General features: G+C 49.2%; 1 protein-coding gene across 1 annotated transcript; it reads left to right on the top strand.

Annotated features, from left to right (window-relative positions):
- The first annotated feature begins 11,688 nt into the window (after nucleotides 1–11,688).
- Nucleotides 11,689–13,092, top strand: LOC123167634 (probable xyloglucan endotransglucosylase/hydrolase protein 23). The gene is made up of 3 exons (XM_044585467.1): nucleotides 11,689–12,074; nucleotides 12,173–12,366; nucleotides 12,476–13,092. The coding sequence occupies exons 1-3, from the start codon at nucleotides 11,811–11,813 to the stop codon at nucleotides 12,888–12,890; spliced, it is 873 nt and encodes a 290-aa protein (XP_044441402.1). The 5' UTR covers nucleotides 11,689–11,810; the 3' UTR covers nucleotides 12,891–13,092.
- The last annotated feature ends 10,524 nt before the right edge of the window (nucleotides 13,093–23,616 follow it).

Raw genomic sequence — 23,616 nt, forward strand, 5'->3', positions numbered from 1 at the left:
TTCATATCTTCACAGCTCATCAGTCTGGCCCACGTCTAATAGGTCGGACGCCCGAGGACCCCTTAGTCAAGGACTCCCTCAGTAGCCCCTGAACCAGGCTTCAATGACGAGGTGTGCGGCGCACAGATTGTCTTCCGCATTGCAAGGTGGATTCCCTTTCCCGAATACTCCAAGATAGTCTTCGGACGCAACGAACGTGTCTGGATCTGCAACATAAGTACCCCAACACAACCGCAGAGAGTATAATATTTCACGAGTCCAATCCGCTGACAACTTTTTGTAGTGTGACATCACGTCTGCTCGGTCATTATTTCCAACCGTTTCTTGTCCTGCCGTTCCACGTTTCGAGGCGCGGTGTTTATTGGCACGTCTTGTCGAGGCGGAGATCGTGTCCCCTTATCATGGGATTCTCATCAATACGAGCGTGGGTAACCCAACCGTCCAACGGCATGATTCCTTAGGAATAGGCAGGTTTCCGGGTTTAGGAGGAGGCGTTTGATATCCATCGCCTTTATAAAGGAGCTAAGGGCCGTCTCTTTCTTTTATCCCAAGCCCTTCCAACCTCGAGTTCCAGCACCCAAGGTTCGACTTCATTGCTTCCAGCTTCCCAATCATGTCCGAACCCAGCCCACAGGGCCGATGGGTGGCTTCCTCTATTATAGAGGAGGACATTGCAAAGCTCCGGGTGGCCAGATACCTGACCGCGGAGATCCCTCATAGGCTTCCTGCTCAAGGACAGGTTATTCCGACTCCCAGATCCGGCGAGAGGGTCGTATTTATCTCTCACTTCCTCCGAGGGCTAGGATTCACCCTTCATCCCTTCGTTCGGGGGCTTATGTTTTATTACGGACTAGATTTTCATGATCTAGCCCCAGATTCTTTCCTCCACGTCTCGGCGTTTACCATCACGTGAAGCCAAAGGTAGTCGACGGGAAACAGACGGGGTGCGGCGGTGCCATAGTGAGCAAGTTTACCAATACTTTCTGGCCAAAAGGCTCTTTCACCGAAACTTCCAACCTATGGCAGCGGGAGTGGTTTTACGTCACGGAACCCCGCGGTACCAAGTGGGCAGCTATACCTGCGTTCCGACCTGGCCCTCCGTTACAGCTTGCATCATGGATTAATAAGGGGCTGGACTGGGGATCAATTGACGAAGTGTAGACTCTACAGAGCCGCATCCAAAGCCTCCTAGAAAAGGACATCGATCTCGTCAACGTAATTCAAGTAATGCTAGTCCGCCGGGCCTTGCCGTGCCAACGACGGCCTCTCCGTATGTGGGAGTTTAATCCGGAAGGACCACAGACCCTCCAACACTTCTTCGGCACTACGCACAAAGGAATGTGGAAGTTGTTTTTCGGGAAACGAAAACAGTGGCCGGACACCACCGAGGACATCGGCCTCGACTGCAACCATCCGGATACCTCGGTAAGCGCTCGACACCCGAACAAATTTTAATCAGGTATGCCGTAATACGATACTGAGCAAACTATCTTCTTCCAGGGCTGGATAAAGAAAGCGGAGCGAATTAGGTGTTTGGCCCCCCTTCCCGAAGACTCAGCAAATCCCGTGCTAACAAGGATGCTGGCCCCGGCACCGTACAAGGTGCCCGTGGAGAAGGACAAGGCGGAGAGCGGGAATACCAAAGGTGGCCTCCCTTCTGAAGGTATGTTAGACACTGTGTCCGGGGAGATCAAAGTTCCCTCGTCCGAAGACAAAAGTGAGGGAGAAGCCAACATCCCTTCTCCCTGTGGTAAGAAAAGGGCCGCCTCCGAAGATTGGGAGGAAAAGGCTCCTAAGCGAGGCAAGATGCCCCTGTCGGGCGGCTCGGGCTTGGAGGACGACGTCGTCGCACAGTCCCACAGTGAGGACAAGCCCTTAGCCAAATCGTAAGTGAACAAGGGTATTCTAAACATATCCCGTTCTTTTCCTGTTACAAAGGTAACATCTAGAATATATGTTTTTGCAGCTTGGCACACAGTCTTCTTCCACAATCCTCTTCCTCGGGGGATCTTCTCCCAGAGATGATGGAAAGCGAAACGCCTCCACCGGCCTCCTCTCCCAATAGGGCGACGACTTTGAGGTGTCGTCCCGGAGGGTCTCTCCTGATCAACAAGTGGTGCGAGGGATGATGAAGACATTACCCGAAGGTGACACTTCGGATGCCCAAGGTTCGGGGGCCAACAATAAAGGCCCCGGATTATCCGGTTTACAGCCGGAGGCGACTCAAGGGACGAATAAACGGATCCATTCGAAGGAAGGCCGTACTCATATAGTGGTTCTCGGAGATCAAGAAGCGCCGGATACCTTGACGAACATGCTGCAACAAGCGTCCGTCTCGGAGGAACATCGTACCTTGATGGGTACGGTGGTGGAAAGGATTCTGTCCGCGAAAAGCGGATTGAATGAAGCCTTCACGAGCCTGCTAAGAGGCTTCGAGGTTTGTAATGTAATGTTTTGATTGTGCTTTATTCGCAAAATTCACCTGTGTATAGATAGTTGCCCCTGAGACTCTGATTGGCTTCCCAAGGGAGGCGATCAGAGGATCAAAAAGATATGCCCAGGAAATAATCTGACTAACTGGAACACAGGTAGTTACCTCCCTGGCTACTGCCCGAGCTAGAGAGGTTGCAGATCTGCAACGGAAGATTGACGAGGCGGATGATGACATCACGCTTATCAACAGGCGGCTTGACGACGCGCAAGGTATGTTTTTGGGGCAGTCATTATATGCACGTGCTTAGAATATAAGCATGATGCTAAGAATTGTATATTGAGATATGTATGACTGCAGATGGTGCTGCCGCAGTTGAGATCCTTCGGGCTGAGCTAGCCCGGGCCAAGGAGCAGGCCCGGATTAGTAATGCGGCTGCCGAAAAGGCATATGCCGAGTTAAATGCCGAACAGGCTGCTCGGCACCAATACGAGGAGAGAATATCCACGATGGCGCGTGAGCTAAAGGATGCCTATAGCCGATGCGAATTCCTCAAGAAGGATAATAAAGCCAAAACGGTTGATCTTGACAAGGCCTTACGAGAGGCGAAAGAAGCGCGGTCCAAATCTAGAGCGGCCCGGGAGGAGATCCGGCAAGCTGGGGAGACCGCGGCTGGTAAGCCCTTTTTATTATAAACTAAGTCCGGCGATCCGAATTATGCCCCGCGTAATCAAGTGTGGAGTTCTCCAGACGAGTTATTGGATTTGCCGAAGAGTGCTTCCGATGCGGCGCAGTTTTACCAAGCGCAAGAAGGGTATGTGACGGAGAAGCTTTTCTGGTCACAATTCGGTGTGCCAAAGCGCCCACTGTTGCTGAATGAACAGATGACCCAATGGGCCGAGCTCCACAGACTATCCGGTTCTGCCATGAAGGACGTCGTGGTCGGGCTGTGGCCGACCGAGCCCATTTCGGATAGTTATTTTGGTTTGGTGCGGCGACTTGCTGGTGCGGTGTCGCGTATCGACGCCGTTAAGCGGTCAGCGTGCAATGAGGGTGCACAGATGGCCTTTGCCCGTGTCAAGACATACTGGGCGAAGATGAAGGCCACCGATGTTGCAGCAAAGAATCCACCCAAGGGCAAGGACCATCACACACCAGAGCATTATTTCATGGATGTCTTAGAGGGTGCCCGCTTGATAGAGGGTCAATGCTCGAAAAACATGATATTCGAGTGAAATGTATGGAAATTGTAAAAGACAATATTATGATAAGGCTATTTTATTTTTAGTTTCGCCTAAAACTTTTGTTCCTCCTGTGCGGCCATTTTTGTATAATCTGAAAGTTTTCCAGTCGTCGGCTTCAGCCCCCTCGTGTAAAGCACGGGGGTGTTTGCAAAAGCATTTGAGAACTCTTAACCCAACGTCTTGGTCCATGAAGGAGGTGTCAATGCGGCGAACTAGGCAATCAGACTATAGGGCGTTAACACTTTCACTTAGCCATAGGAGTTTTATGGTGGGTCTACGATATAGCCCCTGGTATGTACACAACTTATTCAATACGGTGCGTTACATATATGACCTGGAAAAGAGGTCCTTCGTATAATATGAGGGGAATCGCGAAAGATTCCGATAAGTCATCGAGTGGTTGACCAGCTCTCGCTGCATCATGACAGTCAGTTTTCGGCTTTCTCTACTGAGGTGCTTGACCAGATGAATTGGAAGCACAATCACAGTAGTTCTCCCTTTACTACCCTAGCCGATATAGCGGAACGTAAGGTAGCAAGCACAGGAGCCAGGCAACCCAACTATTGAGCCAAGACATGATTCGGAGCTGATGCATATAAGGCCAAACTCGCGACGCCGAAGTATGCTATAAAGCTGTTCGGACTTGTCGGCAAACTCATTTGTTCCCATGCCGAGCCCCTGGCAAGTTATGCCGAGGTGTGTGTGAAACAACCAACGGAGTAAAATTCCATTCTTTGGGAAAAAGCGAATACTGAATATGGATTATGTTCACTGGGATCTGAGTGATATGCCAATCGTTATTTTACAGATATCAACACCACAACCCTGGCTATTTGACATGCCAGGCGTCGGAGGCTGAGGAAAAAGGCACTTTACAGGCTCGAAATAGAGAGTGCGGTCTATAAAAAGTTATTTTGGACCTCCTGTCGCACGTCTGCGCCGCCTTTCCTTGGTAAAGGGGCTCCTTGACAGGAATAGCCCTTGGGTGAGAGTATGAACCTGAACTTCGATAGAGTCCGTGAGATGACCAGCCTTTGAGCCACCTATGGGAAGGATAATAAAAAAAAGAGTAGTTAGAAAAAGGGGAGGGGGTTATGGGTGTACTTGTAGGCCCGTCCGTATTGTGCTTCTGCCGATGCCCAGGGTATTTTAAGTGCATAGTTATGTATGCACGGTACAGTTTTCGCAGGTGTATGAGGCGGACGGTGGAAGCCGAACTGCTAGTCCAGCTCCGAAATTGGTCGGTCTTGCTGAATGGAGACCGGCGGCTTAATGGCCGACAAGTTATGCGGTTTAATAAGACCGCTTTGTACTTAGGCTGAAGTGACCGTAGTATGATCCTCAGTCCGGAGGGAGTGCTTCTCATGCTCCCCTGTAGAGGTGTGTGTCATGTATACCATGTTCACTGTTTTTACTTCGGGGGGAAATTGCTTCTAACCCCCGGTATTTGGTTGGTGAGTCTCTTCGCCGTTGCTATCACCGGGCGGCCTCTTCCCCTTGTGTTCGGCGTTGATCTTGCCGGCCTGTTTGAAGACCCAACAGCTTCTGTTGGTGTGATTCGCTGGTCTATCGGGGTTGCCATGTATCTGGCAGGGCCGATCCAATATCTTGTCTAAATTGGATGGTCCGTCCCTGTTTTCCTTGAATGGCTTTTTCCGTTGACCGGGTTTGGGGCCGCTAAATCCGGCATTGACCGTTGTGTCGTGCGTTCTTTCATTATCATTGCGACGTTTGTGTTTACAGCGTCGTGGCTTGCCATTGCCGTCTCGGACTTCGGAAGTGCCCGGATCGCTGGCGCTGTTGCTTCTACGAGCGAGCCAGCTGTCTTCTCCCGCGCAAAAGCGGGTCATCAGAGTGGTAAGCACTGACATAGATTTTGGTTTTTCTTGACCGAGGTGGCGGGCGAGCCACTCGTCCTGGACGTTGTGTTTGAATGCCGCTAGGGTTTCCGCGTCCGGTCATTCGACAATTTGGTTCTTTTTAACTAAGAACCTAGTCCAGAGCTTCCTGGCTGACTCTCCAGGCTGCTGGACGATGTGACTTAACTCATTAGCATCTGGTGGCTGGACATATGTACCTTGAAAGTTGTCGTGGAAGGCATCTTCCAAATCCTCCCAACTGCCAATAGAGTTTCCAGGCAGACTGTTTAGCCAGTACCGAGCTGGCCCTTTGAGTTTTAGTGGGAGGTATTTGATGGTATGAAGGTCATCCCCGCGGGCCATATGGATGTGGAGAAGGAAATCCTCGATCCATACCGCGGGGTCAGTTGTTCCATCATATGATTCGATATTCACGAGTTAAAACCTTCTGGGAATTCGTGCTCCATTACTTCGTCTGTGAAGCAAAGAGGGTGTGTGGCGCCTCTATATTGGACCACATTGCGACGTAGCTCCGATGGAATCCGTCTGCGGTATTCGGCCTGGGTGTGACTAGGCTTGTCACGTCCGAATAGATAGCCGTCGTCACGTGTCGGGGCACGTCCTCGCGATCCGTAGATCGATCTGGTATGTCCTGCTCTACTGTCCAGGTCCTGCCGAAGGTCATATGTATAACCACGAGCTGTTTTATTTCTGCCTATACGAGGAGGCGGATCGGGCTGGTGTTTGGCCTGAGTTGCCGCTTTATCCCGACCACGTGGTGGTCGGTTAGCCGCATTGCGCGATGATGGTACGGGCTCCGGCACCTCGTTGTCGAACTGAGGTAGCAATTTGCGCTTCGGGTAGCTTTTGGCTGGGCACTTGAGGCCGTATTCTTCGGCTGCTAGGACATTGGTCCATCTATCGTTGAGCAGGTCTTGGTCAGCTTGAAGCTGCTGCTGCTTCTTTTTCAGGCTCCTTGCAGTGGCTATTAGCCGGCGCTTGAAGCGCTCCTGCTCGAGAGGTTCCTCGGGCACGATGAAATCCTCGTTGCCGAGGCTCACCTCATCCTCGGAGAGCGGAAGGTAATTATTGTCCTCCGAGTCGTCGTGTCTGGCCTGTTCATCAGGGCTAAATTTCCCATTTTCCCGTTCCTCCATTTCGGAGGTTGCCCCAACAGGGTCTTCGTTGTCTTCGGCATCGTCCGGAGTATTGTTTTCTCCGATGCTGGTATTGCTATCTTTTGCACGACGTGACTTAGAGCGGCGCCGCTGACGCCGGCGTCTGGGCTGTGTCTCAGGAGGTTTATCCTCGACTCGATCTTCTTTGTCATCGTCGTTAGTTTCTTTAGGTGTATCCACCATATATATTTCGTATGAAGAAGTGGCCGTCCAGCGTCCGGTAAGCGGCGGGTTTTGGCCCTGCTCCTCATCGGCATCGTCGTCCATACTGTCGATGTCCTCGGAGCCATAATCAAGCATGTCGGTTAAGTGATCAACAGTGGCTATGAAGTGGGTGGCGGGTGGGAAGCGAAATTCTCCATCGTCAGCCTCCAGTTCAAACCAGACATAATTCGGCTGAGAGTCCCCCGCTAAGGATAGAACTTTTAATGAGTTTAGCACGTCGCCCAAAGGCGAGTGCCGGGAGATGTCTGCGGAGCTGAATTCGAGGATCGATGACTGATCAAGGTCGACGTATGCGGACTCACAAGGTTCGGAACCCGTAGCCGGAGACGAGTCCGTGGTTCCGGTGACACAGATGTCACTTGAAGTTAGGTCTGTGTGCGGCTCCAACGCCGCTGAGTCTGCGGCTTCCGTGGTGGGGTTGAGCCTCCCGTCCTCGGATGGCGCGATCTGCTCCGGATCTAAGGCCAGAGCGATTACAGGTTCAATTTCCTGGGTATGGTCCGATGACAGATTTATGTCATTTCATCGTGGTGGCAGAGAGCGGCTGCCATGGTCTCGAATCCATCGAAGATCAAGTCTCCACGGATATCCGCGAGGTAGTTCAAGCTTCCAAATCTGACCTGATGGCTAGGGGCGTAGCTTTCGATCTGCTCCAGATGGCCAAGCGAGTTGGCCTGCAGTGCGAAGCCGCCGAATACAAAGATTTGCCCGGGGAGGAAGACCTCCCCTTGGACAGCGTTGTTGTAGATGATTGAAGGAGCCATCGAACCTTTTGACGATGGCACAGCGGAACTCTCAATGAAAGCACCAATGTCGGTGTCAAAACCGGCGGATCTCGGGTAGGGGGTCTCGAACTGTGCGTCTAAGGTTGATGGTAACAGGAGACAGGGGACACAATGTTTACCCAGGTTCGGGCCCTCTCTATGGAGGTAATACACTACTTCCTGCTTAATTGATCTTGATGAATATGAGTATTACAAGAGTTGATCTACCACGAGATCGTAACGGCTAAAACCCTAGAAGTCTAGCATGTATGACTATGATTATGAGTCTTCGGCCCTACGGGCCTAACCCTCCGGTTTATATAGACACCGGAGGGATCTAGGGTTACATAAAGTCGGTTATAGAGAAAGGAATCTTCATATTTGGTGCCAAGCTTGCCTTCCACGCCATGGAGACTCCCATCCGGACACGGGAGAAAGTCTTCGGTCTTCGTATCTTCACAACTCATCAGTCCGGCCCACGTCTAACAGGTCGGACGCCCGAGGACCCCTTAGTCCAGGACTCCCTCAGTGGGCGCGCCCCCACCCTTGTGGGGCCCCCGGGACTCCCCTCCGGTAGATTTTTGTTCCAGTATTTTTTATATTTTCCAGAAAAATTCTCCGTTGATTTTCAGCGCATTCCGAGAACTTTTATTTCTCCACAAAGACAACACCACGGTAGTTCTGCTGAAAACAACGTCAGTCCGGGTTAGTTCTAATCAAATCATACCAAGATCATATAAAACAATTGTAAACATGGCATGAATACTTCATAAATTATCGATACGTTGGAGACGGATCATGTGTCTCCCTCCTATGGCCCATATGGCCCATATCTTCCCCTCGGGGGTTCCGGTAACCCCCCGGTACTCCGATATATACCCAATACATTCCGAAACACTTCCGGTGTCCGAATACTATCATCCAATATATCAATCTTTACCTCTCGACCATTTCGAGACTCCTCGTCATGTCCGTGATCTCATCCGAGACTCCGAACAACATTCGGTCACCAAATCACATAACTCATATAATACAATCGTCATCGAACGTTAAGCGTGCGGACCATACGGGTTTGAGAACTATGTAGACATGACCGAGACACCTCTCCGGTCAATAACCAACAGTGGAACCTGGACGCTCATATTGGTTCCTACATATTCTACGAAGATCTTTTTCGGTCAAACCGTAATGACAACATACGTCATTCACTTTGTCATCGGTATGTTACTTTCCTGAGATTCGATTGTCAGTATCTTCATACCTAGTTCAATCTCGTTACCGGCAAGTCTCTTTACTCGTTCCGTAATGCATCATCCGGCAACTAATTCATTAGTCACATTGCTTGCAAGGCTTATCATGATCTGCATTACCGAGAGGGCCCAGAGATACCTCTTCGATACTCGGAGTGACAAATCCTAATCTCGATCTATGCCAACCCAACAAACACCTTCGGAGATACCTGTAGAGCATCTTTATAATCACCCAGTTACGTTGTGACATTTGATAGCACACAAGGTATTCCTCCGGCATTCGGGAGTTGCATAATCTCATAGTCAAAGGAATATGTATAAGTCATGAAGAAAGCAATAGTAATAAAACTTAACGATCATTATGCTAAGCTAACGGATGGGTCTTGTCCATCACATCATTATCCTAATGATGTGATCCCATTCATCAAATAACAAGTCATGTCTATGGTTAGGAAACTTAGCTATCTTTGATTAACGAGCTAGTCTAGTAGAGGCTTACTAGGGACATTGTGTTTTGTCTATGTATTCACACATGTATCAAGTTTCCGGTTAATACAATTTTAGCATGAATAATAAACATTTATTATGATATAAGGAAATATAAATAACAACTTTATTATTGCCTCTAGGGCATATTTCCTTCAGAAACTGGGGCCGGCGGACCCAGGCCAAACCCGACGCGCTGGGGGGCGCCGGGTCAAGCGATTTTGGTGCGAACAAACTGTGGGCCCGCCGAGTCAGCGACCCCCGCCTCGTCGTCCTCACAATGCCTCGGTTTCCTGCAGGGAATCAATGCCAAGGCTGCTGCCGGTCAGCCTTCCATTGAAGACGGAGCCAGGGCTCGACGACGCGGCGGCCTTGAAGTGGGCATGCGAAGACTGGGCGCGGACGGAGCTGGAGCGCCAGTGCCTCGCCCTAGAGCAGTTCGCCGCTCGGCGCCGTGGCCGCGACGAGGAAGGCGTCGTCGTCCTCGACGACGACAGCGGCGACGACGCGCCGCCACCGGTCCGCCAGGGCGACCCCATGAAGGGGTCCAGAAGGGGCGACCACATGAAGGAGGAGAAGGACGACGAGGACAACGGCGGCGACTTCGCCTCTCTCGGCACGTTATTCGGCATGTAGTCGCGGCCTCTTGTGTTTTTTAAGTAGTTTATCTATGTAAAAAACTATTTCAGTTCGCCGAAGTATGCTGTTTCGCCGAATATTTGTCCCGTTCGCCGAATTTTAGTCGAATTAATGTTCAAAACAGTTTAAAACAGGCGCCTGGGGGCCGACCTTGGGGGCGTCGGCTGGGAACCCGATCACCCCCCAGGCCGATTTTAGCCCCGGTTCGCCCCCATGCGGCGATTTTTCGAGCCACCTGGGGGGCCGACGGCTGGAGATGCTCTAATGAGCTTCCACACGTCAAGGAATCGACTGACCCAAAAACAAAGTCATCAGTGGAAAATATTCAGCCCAAAAAAAGATAGCACCAAAATAGGGAGAAAAAAAGGAGCATGAATCTTGAAGCAGCACAAACACAAAAATGAACTGACCCAAATTAAAAAACCAGGCACTTATATATATAGTTAAAGTGATTCAAGTTTGTACACTTGAGATTTTCTCATGAAAGAGGCACTTGCCAATAAATGCGAAAGGAGTGGAAGCGCATGAGGGCTGTAACCACCACAGTAGTACTACGCAGCTGCCTCCTCCACTAATAAAAGACTAGGGCTTCTCTCTCTCCTGTCGGCGCCGCCGCCGATCCGCCTCGTCTTCGGTGACCTTAGAGCTATGACGGCGTGGTGGATCCCGGCCCTTGCCGGCGGGAGGCCTCCGTTTTTTGACGCTCCTTCGAGTTTTGTTAAGGTTTGTGTTATGCTCATGAAGACGAGACAGTGGCTGCTCTCAGAAGATGGAATAAGGTTCTCTCGGCCTAGCCCCGTTTCGGTAGTGCGTCTAGTATTGGTGGTGGGCGTGTGGAGGTGTGTCTCCGGCGGAGCTGTCCTTGGTGGATTGCTGGGATCTGATCTTAGTTCATCTACATTCGTGTTGTTCTGGTGCACTGGTCCTATATCTACTATAAGATGTTTTGCCCGGCTCCGGCGGGGAAGGGGCGAGACAACGGCTCGCTTTCGGCTCGCTTCAATGCTTGTAGTCGTAGCTAGGTAGTGTACGGATCTAGATGTAACTTTTATTGGTGTTCGTTGTACTGCCATGATCAAAAATGAATAGGTAACAAAAATCACACAAAAGAAAAAAAAAAGAAACCACCACGTGTTGGTACCTAAAAAATAATCCAGACTAAAAAGCATTCACGGATTGTCAAGCCCGGACACAGAATGACAGAACCAGCACGTCCTCCACGTACCGGAGGAAGAAGAAAAGGCTGATCATCCATCCCCTGCTCAAGTGCTTGAGTGCCATGCCATTTACCTGCACAACACAGGGCCATCTCAAACGCCATGGCTGCAAATTAGGAGCCGTTGCATCCAGAAATCTGCTGCACGTCCCGGTCGATTTTTAATGTGCCACTGTATGTACGCGAGCCTGTCTGGCCGTGGCATCGCCGTGCCAACCCTCTCATTGTCCATCATAAGCTACGTACAGGGCCGTCCTGCCCGCCCTGTCTCCTCTCCTCTCCTCTCCTCTGGCGCCAACTCACACGCACTACACTCACCGGGCTGGCAAAGTTCGGAGTACCATCCACCAGCCACGCCACGCTCATCTCCTGACCACTATATAAACACCTCATGCCCTCATCGTTCTACTCACACAAACACAAGCTTGCATCCAACCTTCTCCTCCTCATCGACCTTCTTCTAGTAGTTGTTCCTAGCTAGCTGGTTGAGTGAGCGTAGTTTTGGGAGCAGCAAACGCATGGCTCGCATGGCAGTGTTGGGACTGGCGATCCTGCTCGCCGCCTCGTGTGCCCTGGCGGCGGCGAGCTTCGACAAGGAGTTCGACATCACCTGGGGTGACGGGCGCGGCAAGATCCTCAACAACGGCCAGCTCCTGACGCTGGGGCTGGACAAGGTCTCCGGCTCCGGCTTCCAGTCCAAGCACGAGTACCTCTTCGGCAAGATCGACATGCAGCTCAAGCTCGTCCCCGGCAACTCTGCCGGCACCGTCACCGCCTACTACGTAATAAGCCAACATCCGTTCATTCCTCTGCTTCGAGTTGCTTGCTTAATGTGCTTGCCTAACATAACTCGATCGGTTTGGTTTGTATGAATGTGCAGCTGTCGTCGCAGGGTCCGACGCACGACGAGATCGACTTCGAGTTCCTTGGCAACGTCACCGGCGAGCCCTACACGCTGCACACCAACGTGTTCACGCAGGGGCAGGGCCAGCGGGAGCAGCAGTTCCGCCTCTGGTTCGATCCCACCAACGACTTCCACACCTACTCCATCCTCTGGAACCCCAAGCACATCATGTATGTTTGTTGATCGCCATTGCTCAACCTTCATTTTTGCTTCAAGAACGCCGGCCATCTAGGTACTGAGTACATGGACTGACCGATCAAATTGGTGTGAATAATGCAGATTCATGGTGGACGACATGCCGATCAGGGACTTCAGGAACCTGGAGGGAAAGGGGATCGCGTTCCCAAAGAACCAGCCCATGCGGCTCTACTCCAGCCTCTGGAACGCCGACGACTGGGCCACGCAGGGCGGCCGCGTCAAGACGGACTGGTCCCACGCCCCATTTTCCGCCTCCTACCGCGGCTTCAAGGCCGACGCGTGCGTGGTGACCGCCGCCGGCCGGCCTCACTGCGGCGCCAGCGTCGGCACGGACGTTGCCCCCGGCACAGGCGCGGCGGGCGAGTGGTACAACCAGGAGCTGGACCTGACACGGCAGCAACGGATGCGGTGGGTGCAGAGGAACTACATGATCTACAACTACTGCACCGACCCCAAACGCGTCGCCCAGGGCGTCCCCGCCGAGTGCTCCATGTAGTCCGCATGTCCATCCAGCGAAGCTATTATTGGAGTATGCATACGTTGATCGCCGGAGGCCGGAGATAGGGAAGATGGGGGCGTCTGTATTGTATGATAAATAAGGACTAGTGTGTGTACCGGTGGTATATTCTTCTGTTTGCTCCTTTTTCTTGTCACGTTCAATTCGTGTGTAATATATGCCTCGTCTTGTTCATGTGTTAGTTGCTCCCTCTTCTACTTGGCTCCGGCTTGTTGGTTGGATTGTTCGTTCATGGTACGTTTACTGTGCTCAACTCATCTCGATCCCTTGACCAGCAACTGCTAATTAATCATTGATATACCTCTACCCTGCCAATCACCCGGGTCACTCGAAACGTATGTCGAACCTGATAGTGATAGGCCTACACAGCTATACATGCAACGACAAGAAGCTCGGTCACAAGACACGGCCACTCGAGTAGATCATTTGGGACGTGGTTAGCTTGAGTAGATCATATTACTGCGTTTTGTATTTGAATTGGAATATGCACGCTTATTTGGGCTATATGAAACTATAGTAACGATATGATTTTTAACAGACAACACATCTTAAATTTTTTGCATGTAATCTTTAGAATTACGGCTTGGATCCGTACATGATCCTTACTCCTTGTCACGTTCAATTCGTGTGTAATATATGCCTCGTCTTGCTCTGTTCTTCATGTGTTTGTTGCTCTCTGTTCTGTTCGTTCGTGGTACGTTTACTGTGTGCTCAACTAATCTCGAGTCCTTGACCAGCAGCTGTTAATCATCTAGAAACATAGTGATATGCCTCCACTGCCAAATGCCAATAATGAGCGGCCGCGGTCGGACATGCATACATGCAACGACAAGAAACTCGGTCACAGAACACGGCCGCTGCCGGCAAATTTGATAATTTTGACCTCTGACCGAAATCATTTCATAAAATGAGCTGTTTCTATAAAAATTTCACTCAGCTGACCTTTTTGAGTGACGCCCGACACGAAGGCGCCACACTACATTGTGCAACGCCTGACTGACAGGCGCTACACGCCTGGCCAGCGTCGCACCTAAAACTGCCTAAAAATTACTAAGTCGGGGTGCAACGCCTAGAAGCTAGGCGCTACACTGTATAGTGTGGCGCCTAGCTCTTAGGCATTGCACATTGACTTAGTAATTTTTCGGATCACCCGGATGCGACACTGGCTAGGCGTGCAGCGCCTGTCAGTCAAGCGCTGCACAGTGTAGTGTGACGTCTTCGTGTCGGGCGTCACTCAAAAAGTCAGCTGAGTGAATTTTTTTAAGGCAATTCATTTTGTGAAATGATTTCATTCACATGTCAAAATTGTCAAATTTACCGCCGCTGCCTACAAGATCACTAGTAGCGAAGGCACGACAAAGGACAGGGGCTCGTAATGAATCGTCAGGTACTCGGGTCCCAGGCTCCCAGCATGCCCTCGTCCCCTTCACTGCTGCAGTGCTGCCCTGGCCAAAGGTGAAAGGCGTGTTCAATCCGGGTTCGGACAGCTGGTCTGGCCGCGCCCACGAATCATCCACGGCGGGCGTTCGGATCAGCACGAGACCGATCAAGTTGCAGACCACCCTCCTGTTTGGCCCGTCTTGCACTGGACGCTACGACGCTGATGGCCGGCACTTGACAGTAGCAGTGTGTCACGACGACGGGGTCTGAATTTTCTTCTGTATCAAGTTCATGACAACCGGAAATGAGATGTAGCCAACGGTTGCCATGACGCACTTTTGTACAGATCCATGGTCCGAACAAACAAATGTATTAGGAGAGAGGCATTTTGGAGGCCGAGCTCCAGGAAGACCTTTATTTTTGAAAAAATCAAATTCGAATTTTCATGGTTCAAAAAATTCTAAAAAAAATTATGCGTGTATGTCAGGATATAAACCACATGTGTGTAAAAAATCATGATGAAATACCTGGTGTTGCGACCTGTACAAAAAAGACAAATTCATGGCCTGGAATGATGAATAGTATCATGTGTTAAACAACTCTAGATTTGTCTTTTTTGCACAGCCCTCATTTCAATGTATTTTGAACTGAAAATTTGCACCCACGTGTGTTATGCCTTCATGTATATCTGTATTTATTTTCAGAATTTTTTGAAATGTGAAAATATGAATTTCGATGAAATTTTAAATTTGAATTTGGAGGCCTCACTGGAGGCCGAGCTCCAAAAAGGATTTCTGATGTATTAGGAGAGAGGCATTTTGGAGGCCGAGCTCCATGGAGGCCTTTATTTTTGAAAAATTCAAATTCGAATTTTCATGGTTCAAAAAATTATGGAAAAAATATGCGTGTATATAAGGAGGGAGTAACATTTTTACCCTATATACATGAAAGGAGGGAGTAACATTTTTACCCTATATTTTCGCTTTACCCTGTCCCCCCTTCCCCATTGATTTTCTACCGGAGTGTCACGTGTTTGCATGGTTCTTCCGGGCAAAATGATAAGAGCAGTGCTACGCGTACGATGAATACTTGTACGACTTTGTACGACACTGCTCAGTCACCCTCCGATCAAATCTCTGCATCAGCGGCAATCGTGGGATCACTGGATCGGACTGAATCGTATATTTTAAAGTCGTACGCAGAGCAATTTCGAAATGATAATGACTGTCTCTGCCTGCCCTGTCGCCGATCTACCCATCCATGACGGAGCTTAATTGCTGTACGTGGCACAATGATAGACTCGGGAAGAGGAGACCTGCAATCTTGTCAGATGCATGAACTCGGACAAAGGAGACGAATAATTGGGTGTACCGCACCCGGCGTTTATTTAGGTGGGGTATACGCAGTATGCTACATCACACTGTCTTGCTGCCTTCGGCGTATCCTGTAGTATTTCAGACCTGCACGACTTCCTTACCAAATCGATCAGGAGATGATGCAAACAAGAGGTAAACCAATTCGTCTGTTGATGGAGCATCGTTGTTAGGGCATCTTTAAAGCTGACCCATAAATGGCTTTTATATATGTCTATTTTTATATCCGAACATGGCCCGCAGACATAATATGAAAGAGAGTCATCCAACCCTTTTCACAAGTTAGTCTTTATTTGTCTTGTTGAGAGGAGGGAAAGGAGAGGGGACCATGCAATGTGAAGAGAAAAAAAAAAGAGAAGGACCACATGATGGCTTGTTGTTGGTCAAGTGAATGTCCAGACACCTGTATGGTTTCCACACGTTTGTCTCCGATTTACCGGATATCCGGACCATCTCGCTGATTGATGGAGGTCTTCATTATATGATAAAAGTTGACATAAATAATTCAAAAGCTAGAACCAAACATATACCTGAGCTTTGAGGGTCTCGTTAGAGATGCCCTTACGACTACGTTTTAATATGGAAACCGTATCACAGAATGTTCTCGAATAAGATCGATAGGTATAAAGAGTTCCCTTTATCATTGGTTCCAACGCTGGCACACTTGCGTTGCATGGCCCCTTGTATAATTGTTGGCCAGCCTCCAGGCCCCAAGAGGTCCAAAGATCGCTGGTCCTCTACTTCGTGCAACACATGTTGTTTTGCCCAACCATGTAGAGAAAAACACCATGATTGCTGATACAAAGCGATCGATCCAAGATCTTGCCTAGATGTAGGCAACTTGCAAGAGGTACTAAATGCACTCAGACGAAACAAATTCTAGAACTGGTCCTAACTTTGCCTCTTGCAAAAAAACAAACCCTAAATCAGCTTGAGGGAGAAGCGAAAATATACCATGTCAAATAAGAACATCTTTGATTTAAAAAAAACCCAAGGACATCTTCAATGGGACTGTTAAAACGGGCACGCTATTTGTTAGCGGACGCATCCTGGCGTGTCTACAGACTGTGATATGGCACCCAGCCATTCAACGATGTCCGCATATATTTTAAAATAAATTTAAATATATCAAATGAATTTCATACAACACGATGGAATTCATTAAAGTTCAGAAATAATTTACATAAACCGGACGATATTTCATCCGTTTAACCTAAACCTAAAGAAAAAACTACACTATCTTGTAGCGGACAGTGACCTCGTACACGTGGCTGGCCTGGCTACGACCGCCATCGCCATCTGTGCGTCATCATCGTCGAACTAGTTTTTCCAGTGGTGGAAGGGCGCGGGGCCGCGGCAGCACTGCCCGGCCGCTGGCTGGCGCACGCAAAGGAGCCGCTCTGCTTCCTCATGCGTCGTGTGGAGGGTGGCCGCGGCCAACACCGACGATGGTTGGCCAACCCTTGCCCTTGCCCTTTGTCGGCAGTGCTGGTGGCGGCGGCGGCGACGGCAGCGTCGGGCACACTGAGAGTCCACTTCTCGTCGACCTTGGCAAGCTCCCCGTTGAGGCGGCGCAACCGCTGTGCCGCGGTCTCTGCGGTGGCCACCGACTTGTCATGGGCCTACGCCTCTGCGAGGTCGTTGTCCGCGTAGACCTAGTCTGGCGCCTCGTAGAACTTGGCGAACATGGAGCGGCGCGACGCGTTGCGCTTCTCCCGCCGAGCCATCTGCCTGTTCGCGCTTTCCCCCCGAGTGAGGATGTTCTACGACGAAGCTGTCACTGATGTGGCCACCGAGTTAGTGGAGGAGGCGCCCGCGCAGATTCACCGTCGGTGGTGGCACCTCATCATTCACAGCCTTGCCGCGCCAGTCATGGCGCAGCGGCAACGACGGCTGGTCGATCTGGCCATAAGCGTTGTGTGCCGGCGATGTTCGCTCCTCCTTCACGCGGCGTATGCGGTCATGGGTTGTTTGAGGGTCCTCGTTCGAGATGCCCTGACCATCGTGATACTATGCAATTACCTTTTTGCGTATGCGAAAATGCAACGACTGAATTGTTATCAACTCGTGGTTCATTATGTGTAACATTGGTCTTGCAAGGATATTGGGACATGTTTTCAACTTAAAAGAAAAACGGAACGGGTTGTGCTCTACGGGGATCGTTGCGGCTTGGTTGCACACTTTCTTCGGAGGCTCGGCATGTTTTTTTTTTTTTTTTTTTGAGAAAAAGAGTCTCGGCATGCTTGGTAGTACACCAGATGACATGAGTAGAGGATGGGCAACTGGACAGCGAACCCACGGGTCCAAACATGCCAATGATTTGGAGGACCGGCATAGTCCCTAGGGATAGGGACTCCGGGGTACTACCTGTCATGCACCAGTGGCGTTGCATAGCGATTTTCTGCTAAAATTCAGGGACCAGGTCGTCTCCAGCCGTACTCCACACAGGCAATCAGCTGTGCAAGTGGCAAATTTAATCTGTGGACGAAATCAAATCACAGAATAAACTGCCCGGGAAACTATTTCACGCGACTGACTTTTTTATGTGATGCCCGACACGAAGGCGCCACACTACATTGTGCAACGCCTCACAGATAGGCGCTACACGCCTGGCCAACGTTGCACCTCAGACTGCCTAAAAATTGCTAAGTCATTGTGCAGAACCTAAGAGCTAGGCGCTGCACTGTATAGTGTGGCGCCTAGCTCTCAGGCGCGGCACTAGTGGTTGCACTACAAAATGAAGCAACCACTAGTGCAACGCCTAGAAGCTAGGCGCTACACTGTATAGTGTGGCGCCTAGCTCTCAGGCGCTGCACACTGACTTAGTAATTTTCGGATCACATGGGTGCGACGCTGGCCAGGCGTGTAGCGCCTATCTGTGAGGCGTTGCACAGTATAGTGTGGCGCCTTCGTGTCGGGCGTCACACAAAAAGTCAGCCGCGTGAAATAGTTTCACGGACAGTTCATTCTGTGATTTGATTTCGTTCACACGTTAAATTTGTCAATTTTGCCTGTGCAAGTTTGGCCCTCGATCTATATCACGCCTTCAGATAGCTCTGGTAGCCTGCTGCATGGCCGTCTAGAGCTGGTCAGTATGGGGTGATTGGGGTCGTCAGATGCTTTCTTGCCATGTTTGAGCTCTCATCAAGAGTCCCCTTTTTTATCTGGGCATGCAGATTTGGGATTTTGGGTCGTGTGGGAAACCCTGATTATGTAGTCAGGTAGAAACTGAAACTGAGGGAGATGCGCGATGTAGATCAGCCCGTCTGCTTGCCAAGGTCAGCTTGGCGTGCGCACGAACACGCATGCATCAGGGAAATGACCTGATATAATTGGGTAGCCATGAAGCCATCTTGCACACGTGCTATGCTAGCCATCGTCCGACTTGATCGCCTGGAACGAGAACCACACGGGGGGCATGGCAAAGCAGCAGAGATCACTCACGGGGCTGATACTAGCTTCCTGCGTCGGCAATTAACGCTTTGGTGCTGTAGCCTCAGTTACAGTTGAAGCTAAGCACGGCCATTGTTCGAGCTGTGTCCAGCTAGCTACTACTACTAGTACCCTACAACTAGTTGGGGCTAATGCTTTGTTTAGGTTGATCGTAGTACAGTAGAGGTTTAATTATAACGTTTGGTACTACCGCTCCAGCTACGAAGTGCCTGAGTGAAACCCGGGACTGTTTCGTGCTGTACCGTCAGTCCGAATCATTTGCTAGCTACTGTAGACAGTACTCCCTACTAATACTACTAGTACTGTCCGAAGCAGAGTTTACCGCTGGGAGTTTCATTGCGATGTAAACCGTAGTACGTGATAAATAGGGAGCAGAGGTAACATAAATAGCTGACCCGTGATCCAACCACCACTTGGCTTCCGAATGATTTGGCCACTTCATTAGCAACTGTACTATAGACAGTGAAGGAGGCTGCTTGGGTCTCGGGTGTATTATCGATCAGTGTTCTTCGGTGACCGAGGAGACCTACGTACGCCACAGCTGAAAATGATCATGAATGGCTGGACGTGGACGGGACGAGTTCGTGGCGACAACGGTAGCATGAACAGCGCGCCGAGGACTTGCGGCGACCGATCGATCAATCAGAGAGGAGAAACGGATGGATGCTACTGAACTCCGCATGGGCTAGAAGGCCTGCTGCCGACAGATTTTCGTGGAACATATATCTCGTCGTGTGATTCTCTCGGTTACAACTTCGGGAGAAGGGCGCTTTATGGCTCTACAGTTTCTGGGCATCTTCAAGATGATAAAAACAAATGACCTTTATTTTCTTAGATGCACACGGCTTTTTTTTTATTGTGTTGAACGGAAGACACTCACTATTGTCGATTCCTTGTGGAGGATTGATCAAAATGTTTTTATTGGCTTCTTTTTTTAATTTTTTTAGAAGAGGCTTCTTTTATTTATGGAACAAGTTCTCGGTTACGAATTACGCGGTCCAGGAGGACTAAGTGCAATTCGGCCCGGCCTTGTAGCCCATTACAACACAAAAAGAGGAAGAAGCCGGTCGATCACACGCGATGTATGTTTTTTTTCTCTGGATATTTTTGGGGTTTCCAATGCTTTACCATCATTTTCTTCATGGTTTCTCAGTTTTTTTTCTGGTTTTCATGTGGCTTTCCTTCCTTTTTTTTCTTCAGTTTCTTTGTTTTTTATTTCCTTTTCTCCTTTTCTCAACACATGTCTAATAATTTCTTACACATTGTATATTTCCATATACAACAGGAACATTTTCAAATACATGATTAATACTTTTTTTTTCAAATCTATGTTTTTATGACTATTTTTTCATATACATGTAAAACATTTCTATATCAATTTAATATTTTTCAAATACACGATTAACAGTTTTCTCTAACAACTTTTTTGATAATTTTTTAAATTTGTGTTAAACATTTTCCAAATTCAAGTTGAAATATTCTTTTGAATGATACAATTTCCTCAAACTGCGCAAACATTTTTTATATTATATTTTTTTCAAAGCCATCAAAACATATTTTTGAATTTTTGAACATTTTTTGAATGATACGCAGCACTTAATGAATTGCACGAACATATTGTTTACATTGTATAACAGTTTTTAAAAACTTTCATGTAATATTTTTTGAAACGCATGAACAATTTTGAAATGTCATGTAATATATGTGTTTAGTTTTTGCTAATATGTAAACAACCTGTGGTTGGATGGTTAAAGGGACTGTGGTATCCTCCCCACCATGGTTCAAATCCTTGTGCTCGCATTTATTCCTGGATTTATTTTAGGTTTTCCGGCGATGCGCATTCAGTGGGAGGAGACGTTCCCGTCGACGTCGAGGCGCCTACGGTGACTTCGTAAATCTCAAGATGATATGCCGGCTCAGTCTTTCGAAGGTGCTCATAGGGGTAGGGTGTGCGTGTGTGCGTTCATAGGGGTGAGTGTATGCGTGTGTATATGAGCGCTTGTGTATGTACTGATGTTCAAAAAAAAATACATACCTTTTTTGAGACAAAAAATAATTTACATACCTAACGTCAGCATGACGAAACACATGGTTACTGGACCCACCCACTACCAAATCGCTGTTATTTTTTTGGGAAACGCTTCTTTTTGACCGACTGATGCCACGATTCGTAAGCCTCCTTCAGCGTTTGACACGCGTCCGCTGACTAGGCCCACGCGCCGCTTATCCATCTGCCTTATCCCGCGCAAGCGCACGACCACCCATTTTCTTCTCATGCCACCGTCTTCCTCGCCTTGCTCTTTTCTCCTGTCCTGCAGAATTCCTCTCTCCTTTCCGAGGCCCTCGCCTTCCTCTAGATCGGGACCAATGCCGGCAGTCGATTGCTCCCGCTGCTGCAAGCTTTCAACTCGCGTTCATGTGCACTCGAGGAACCGCCGTTTGAAAGAACATGCGGTGCCCCCATGTTTGGTTTTGGTAATTGATGACAATCTCTATGGACTAATGGTTGCCTTGAGTTATATTTGAAGGATTTGTCCATAGGCATTTCTTGAAGTCCATGTGTTGGTTTCAAGGAGTTTATGTGGTGACCAAGGTGTTATTAAGGAATTATCCAAAGATTGGTCATGTGAGAGTAGAGCTTATTGCAAGCATGTCTTGAAGAAGAAGATTGTGTGATCATTCATGTTTACCTTCAAGACATCATCCAAATGAAGACAGTTGGAAAGAGTCAAGGTTGATCAAGACTATCAAGTTGATCAACTCACAAAGCGCACAAGATGTACCAAGAGGGATCAAGCGATCCCATGGTGTGGTAAGCATTGTCGATTACGCTTTGTGTACTAACCCATGATCTTCGTGAGAGTTCTTTGTGGGGTTAGGTTGCGGTGTGCAAGTTCAAGTGAAGCATCATGAAGAGATCAAATGCTTGAAGCTTGCCGTCCATTGTGGCGACAATGGACTTGTGAAGATGTTGCGGTGTGCAAGTTCAAGTGAAGCATCATGAAGAGATCAAATGCTTGAAGCTTGCCGTCCATTGTGGTGACAATGGACTTGTGAAGATGTGCGGAAGAGTGGCTCACCCATAGTGGAGTATGGGGGAGCAATCAACAAGTCTTCATCGAGCCAACACAACCAAGAAAGGTGGTCCATCTTGAGGGAGTCAAGATCGTCATATTCTGGCTCAAGTGGACCATGTGCAAGGCAAAGGTTTGCTCTTGATAGGTTTTCTATTTTACCGGTCTCATGATGGTAGTTGGGAGACCGGGTTATAGGATCGATTGCCGTACTATCAAGGGGGGCTCTCGATGAGTAGCTTGATCGTATCGTTCATAGAGAGCTCAAACCATTGCATCCTTGCATCATCTTTGTTGGTTCTTGTTTGGTTCTTCTCTTTGTGAGTTTTGGAGCTTATGGTCATCTTGATGACAAGCTCGAGTTCATCGAAAACGGAGTTCACTCGCATCTTCTATGATGTTTTCGATGTTGGAGGTTATGCCGGTTCTTCTCGGTTGGAGGTTTCACTCCTCTATTTTTTGGCATACCTCCCCTGCCTCTTCTTACTATAACTAGTCGCTGTTTTGATGCTACTCGTCTTTCTCAATCCAACAAGCTTGAGTTTGCTCAATTCGGAGCTCATATGCAGAAGTTATGGCAGTTTTGGTTTCCTAGCGGTAGTACCGCGGCCAGAGCGGCAATACCGCTTATCACCCCAAGCGGTAGTACCGCTGTCCAAAGCGGTAGTACCGCCTATGGCCATAAGCGGTAGTACGGCTACGGTTCCGCGCTGGTACCGCCTCGATTTTGGTTCTTGCATTTTTCGTGTCGAGTTTTGCAGTAGTTGCACGGCAGTAAGGCACGGCAGTTCCACCTATAAGCGGTAGTACCGCCCTGATGGGCGGTAGTACCGCCTATAAGCGGTAGTACCGCTCCGGTCGGGCGGTAGTACCGCTACTGTTTTTTGGTCCCGTGTTCTGCTCCTCCAGCGGTAGTACCGCTGGGGTGCGCGGTAGTACCGCTTATAAGCGGTACTACCGCCCCAAGGTTCATGTTTGGTTGCTCCTTTTCCCTGCTTCTTCCGCCAGAGCGGTAGTACCGCTCGTGGAGCGGTAGTACCGCTCGTGTGCGGGCTGAGCACATAACGGTTGGATTTTTCCCCTTCTATAAAAGGGGGTCTTCTTCCCCATTGAACCTTATCCTTTGAGCTCGTGTTCTTCCCCCATTGTTGACCTTCTTCGAGCTTGCTAACTCTCAATCCCTCCATGGATTCTTGCTAGTTTTTGAGGGAAAAGAGAGAGGAGATCTAGATCCACATTTCCACCAATCACTTTCTCCTCTTTGTGAGGGGAACCCCTTGGATCTAGATCTTGGAGTTCTTTGTGTTCTCCTTCTTGTTCTTCCTCTCATTTTCTTCCCTAGCATTAGTTGCTTCGGTGGGATTTGAGAGAGAAGGACTTGGGCACTCCGTGTGCCCTTGCCATTGCATTTGGTGCATCGGTTTG

This window comes from Triticum aestivum, chromosome 7D (assembly GCF_018294505.1).
Source record: "Triticum aestivum cultivar Chinese Spring chromosome 7D, IWGSC CS RefSeq v2.1, whole genome shotgun sequence".
Classification (NCBI taxonomy): domain Eukaryota; kingdom Viridiplantae; phylum Streptophyta; class Magnoliopsida; order Poales; family Poaceae; genus Triticum; species Triticum aestivum.

Coding starts and splice junctions, on each gene's coding strand:
- LOC123167634 (XM_044585467.1), top strand. CDS start 11,811: ATGGCTCGCATGGCAGTGTTGGGACTGGCGATCCTGCTCGCCGCCTCG. Junction 12,075..12,172: donor GCACCGTCACCGCCTACTAC/GTAATAAGCCAA, acceptor ATGAATGTGCAG/CTGTCGTCGCAGGGTCCGAC. Junction 12,367..12,475: donor TGGAACCCCAAGCACATCAT/GTATGTTTGTTG, acceptor TGAATAATGCAG/ATTCATGGTGGACGACATGC.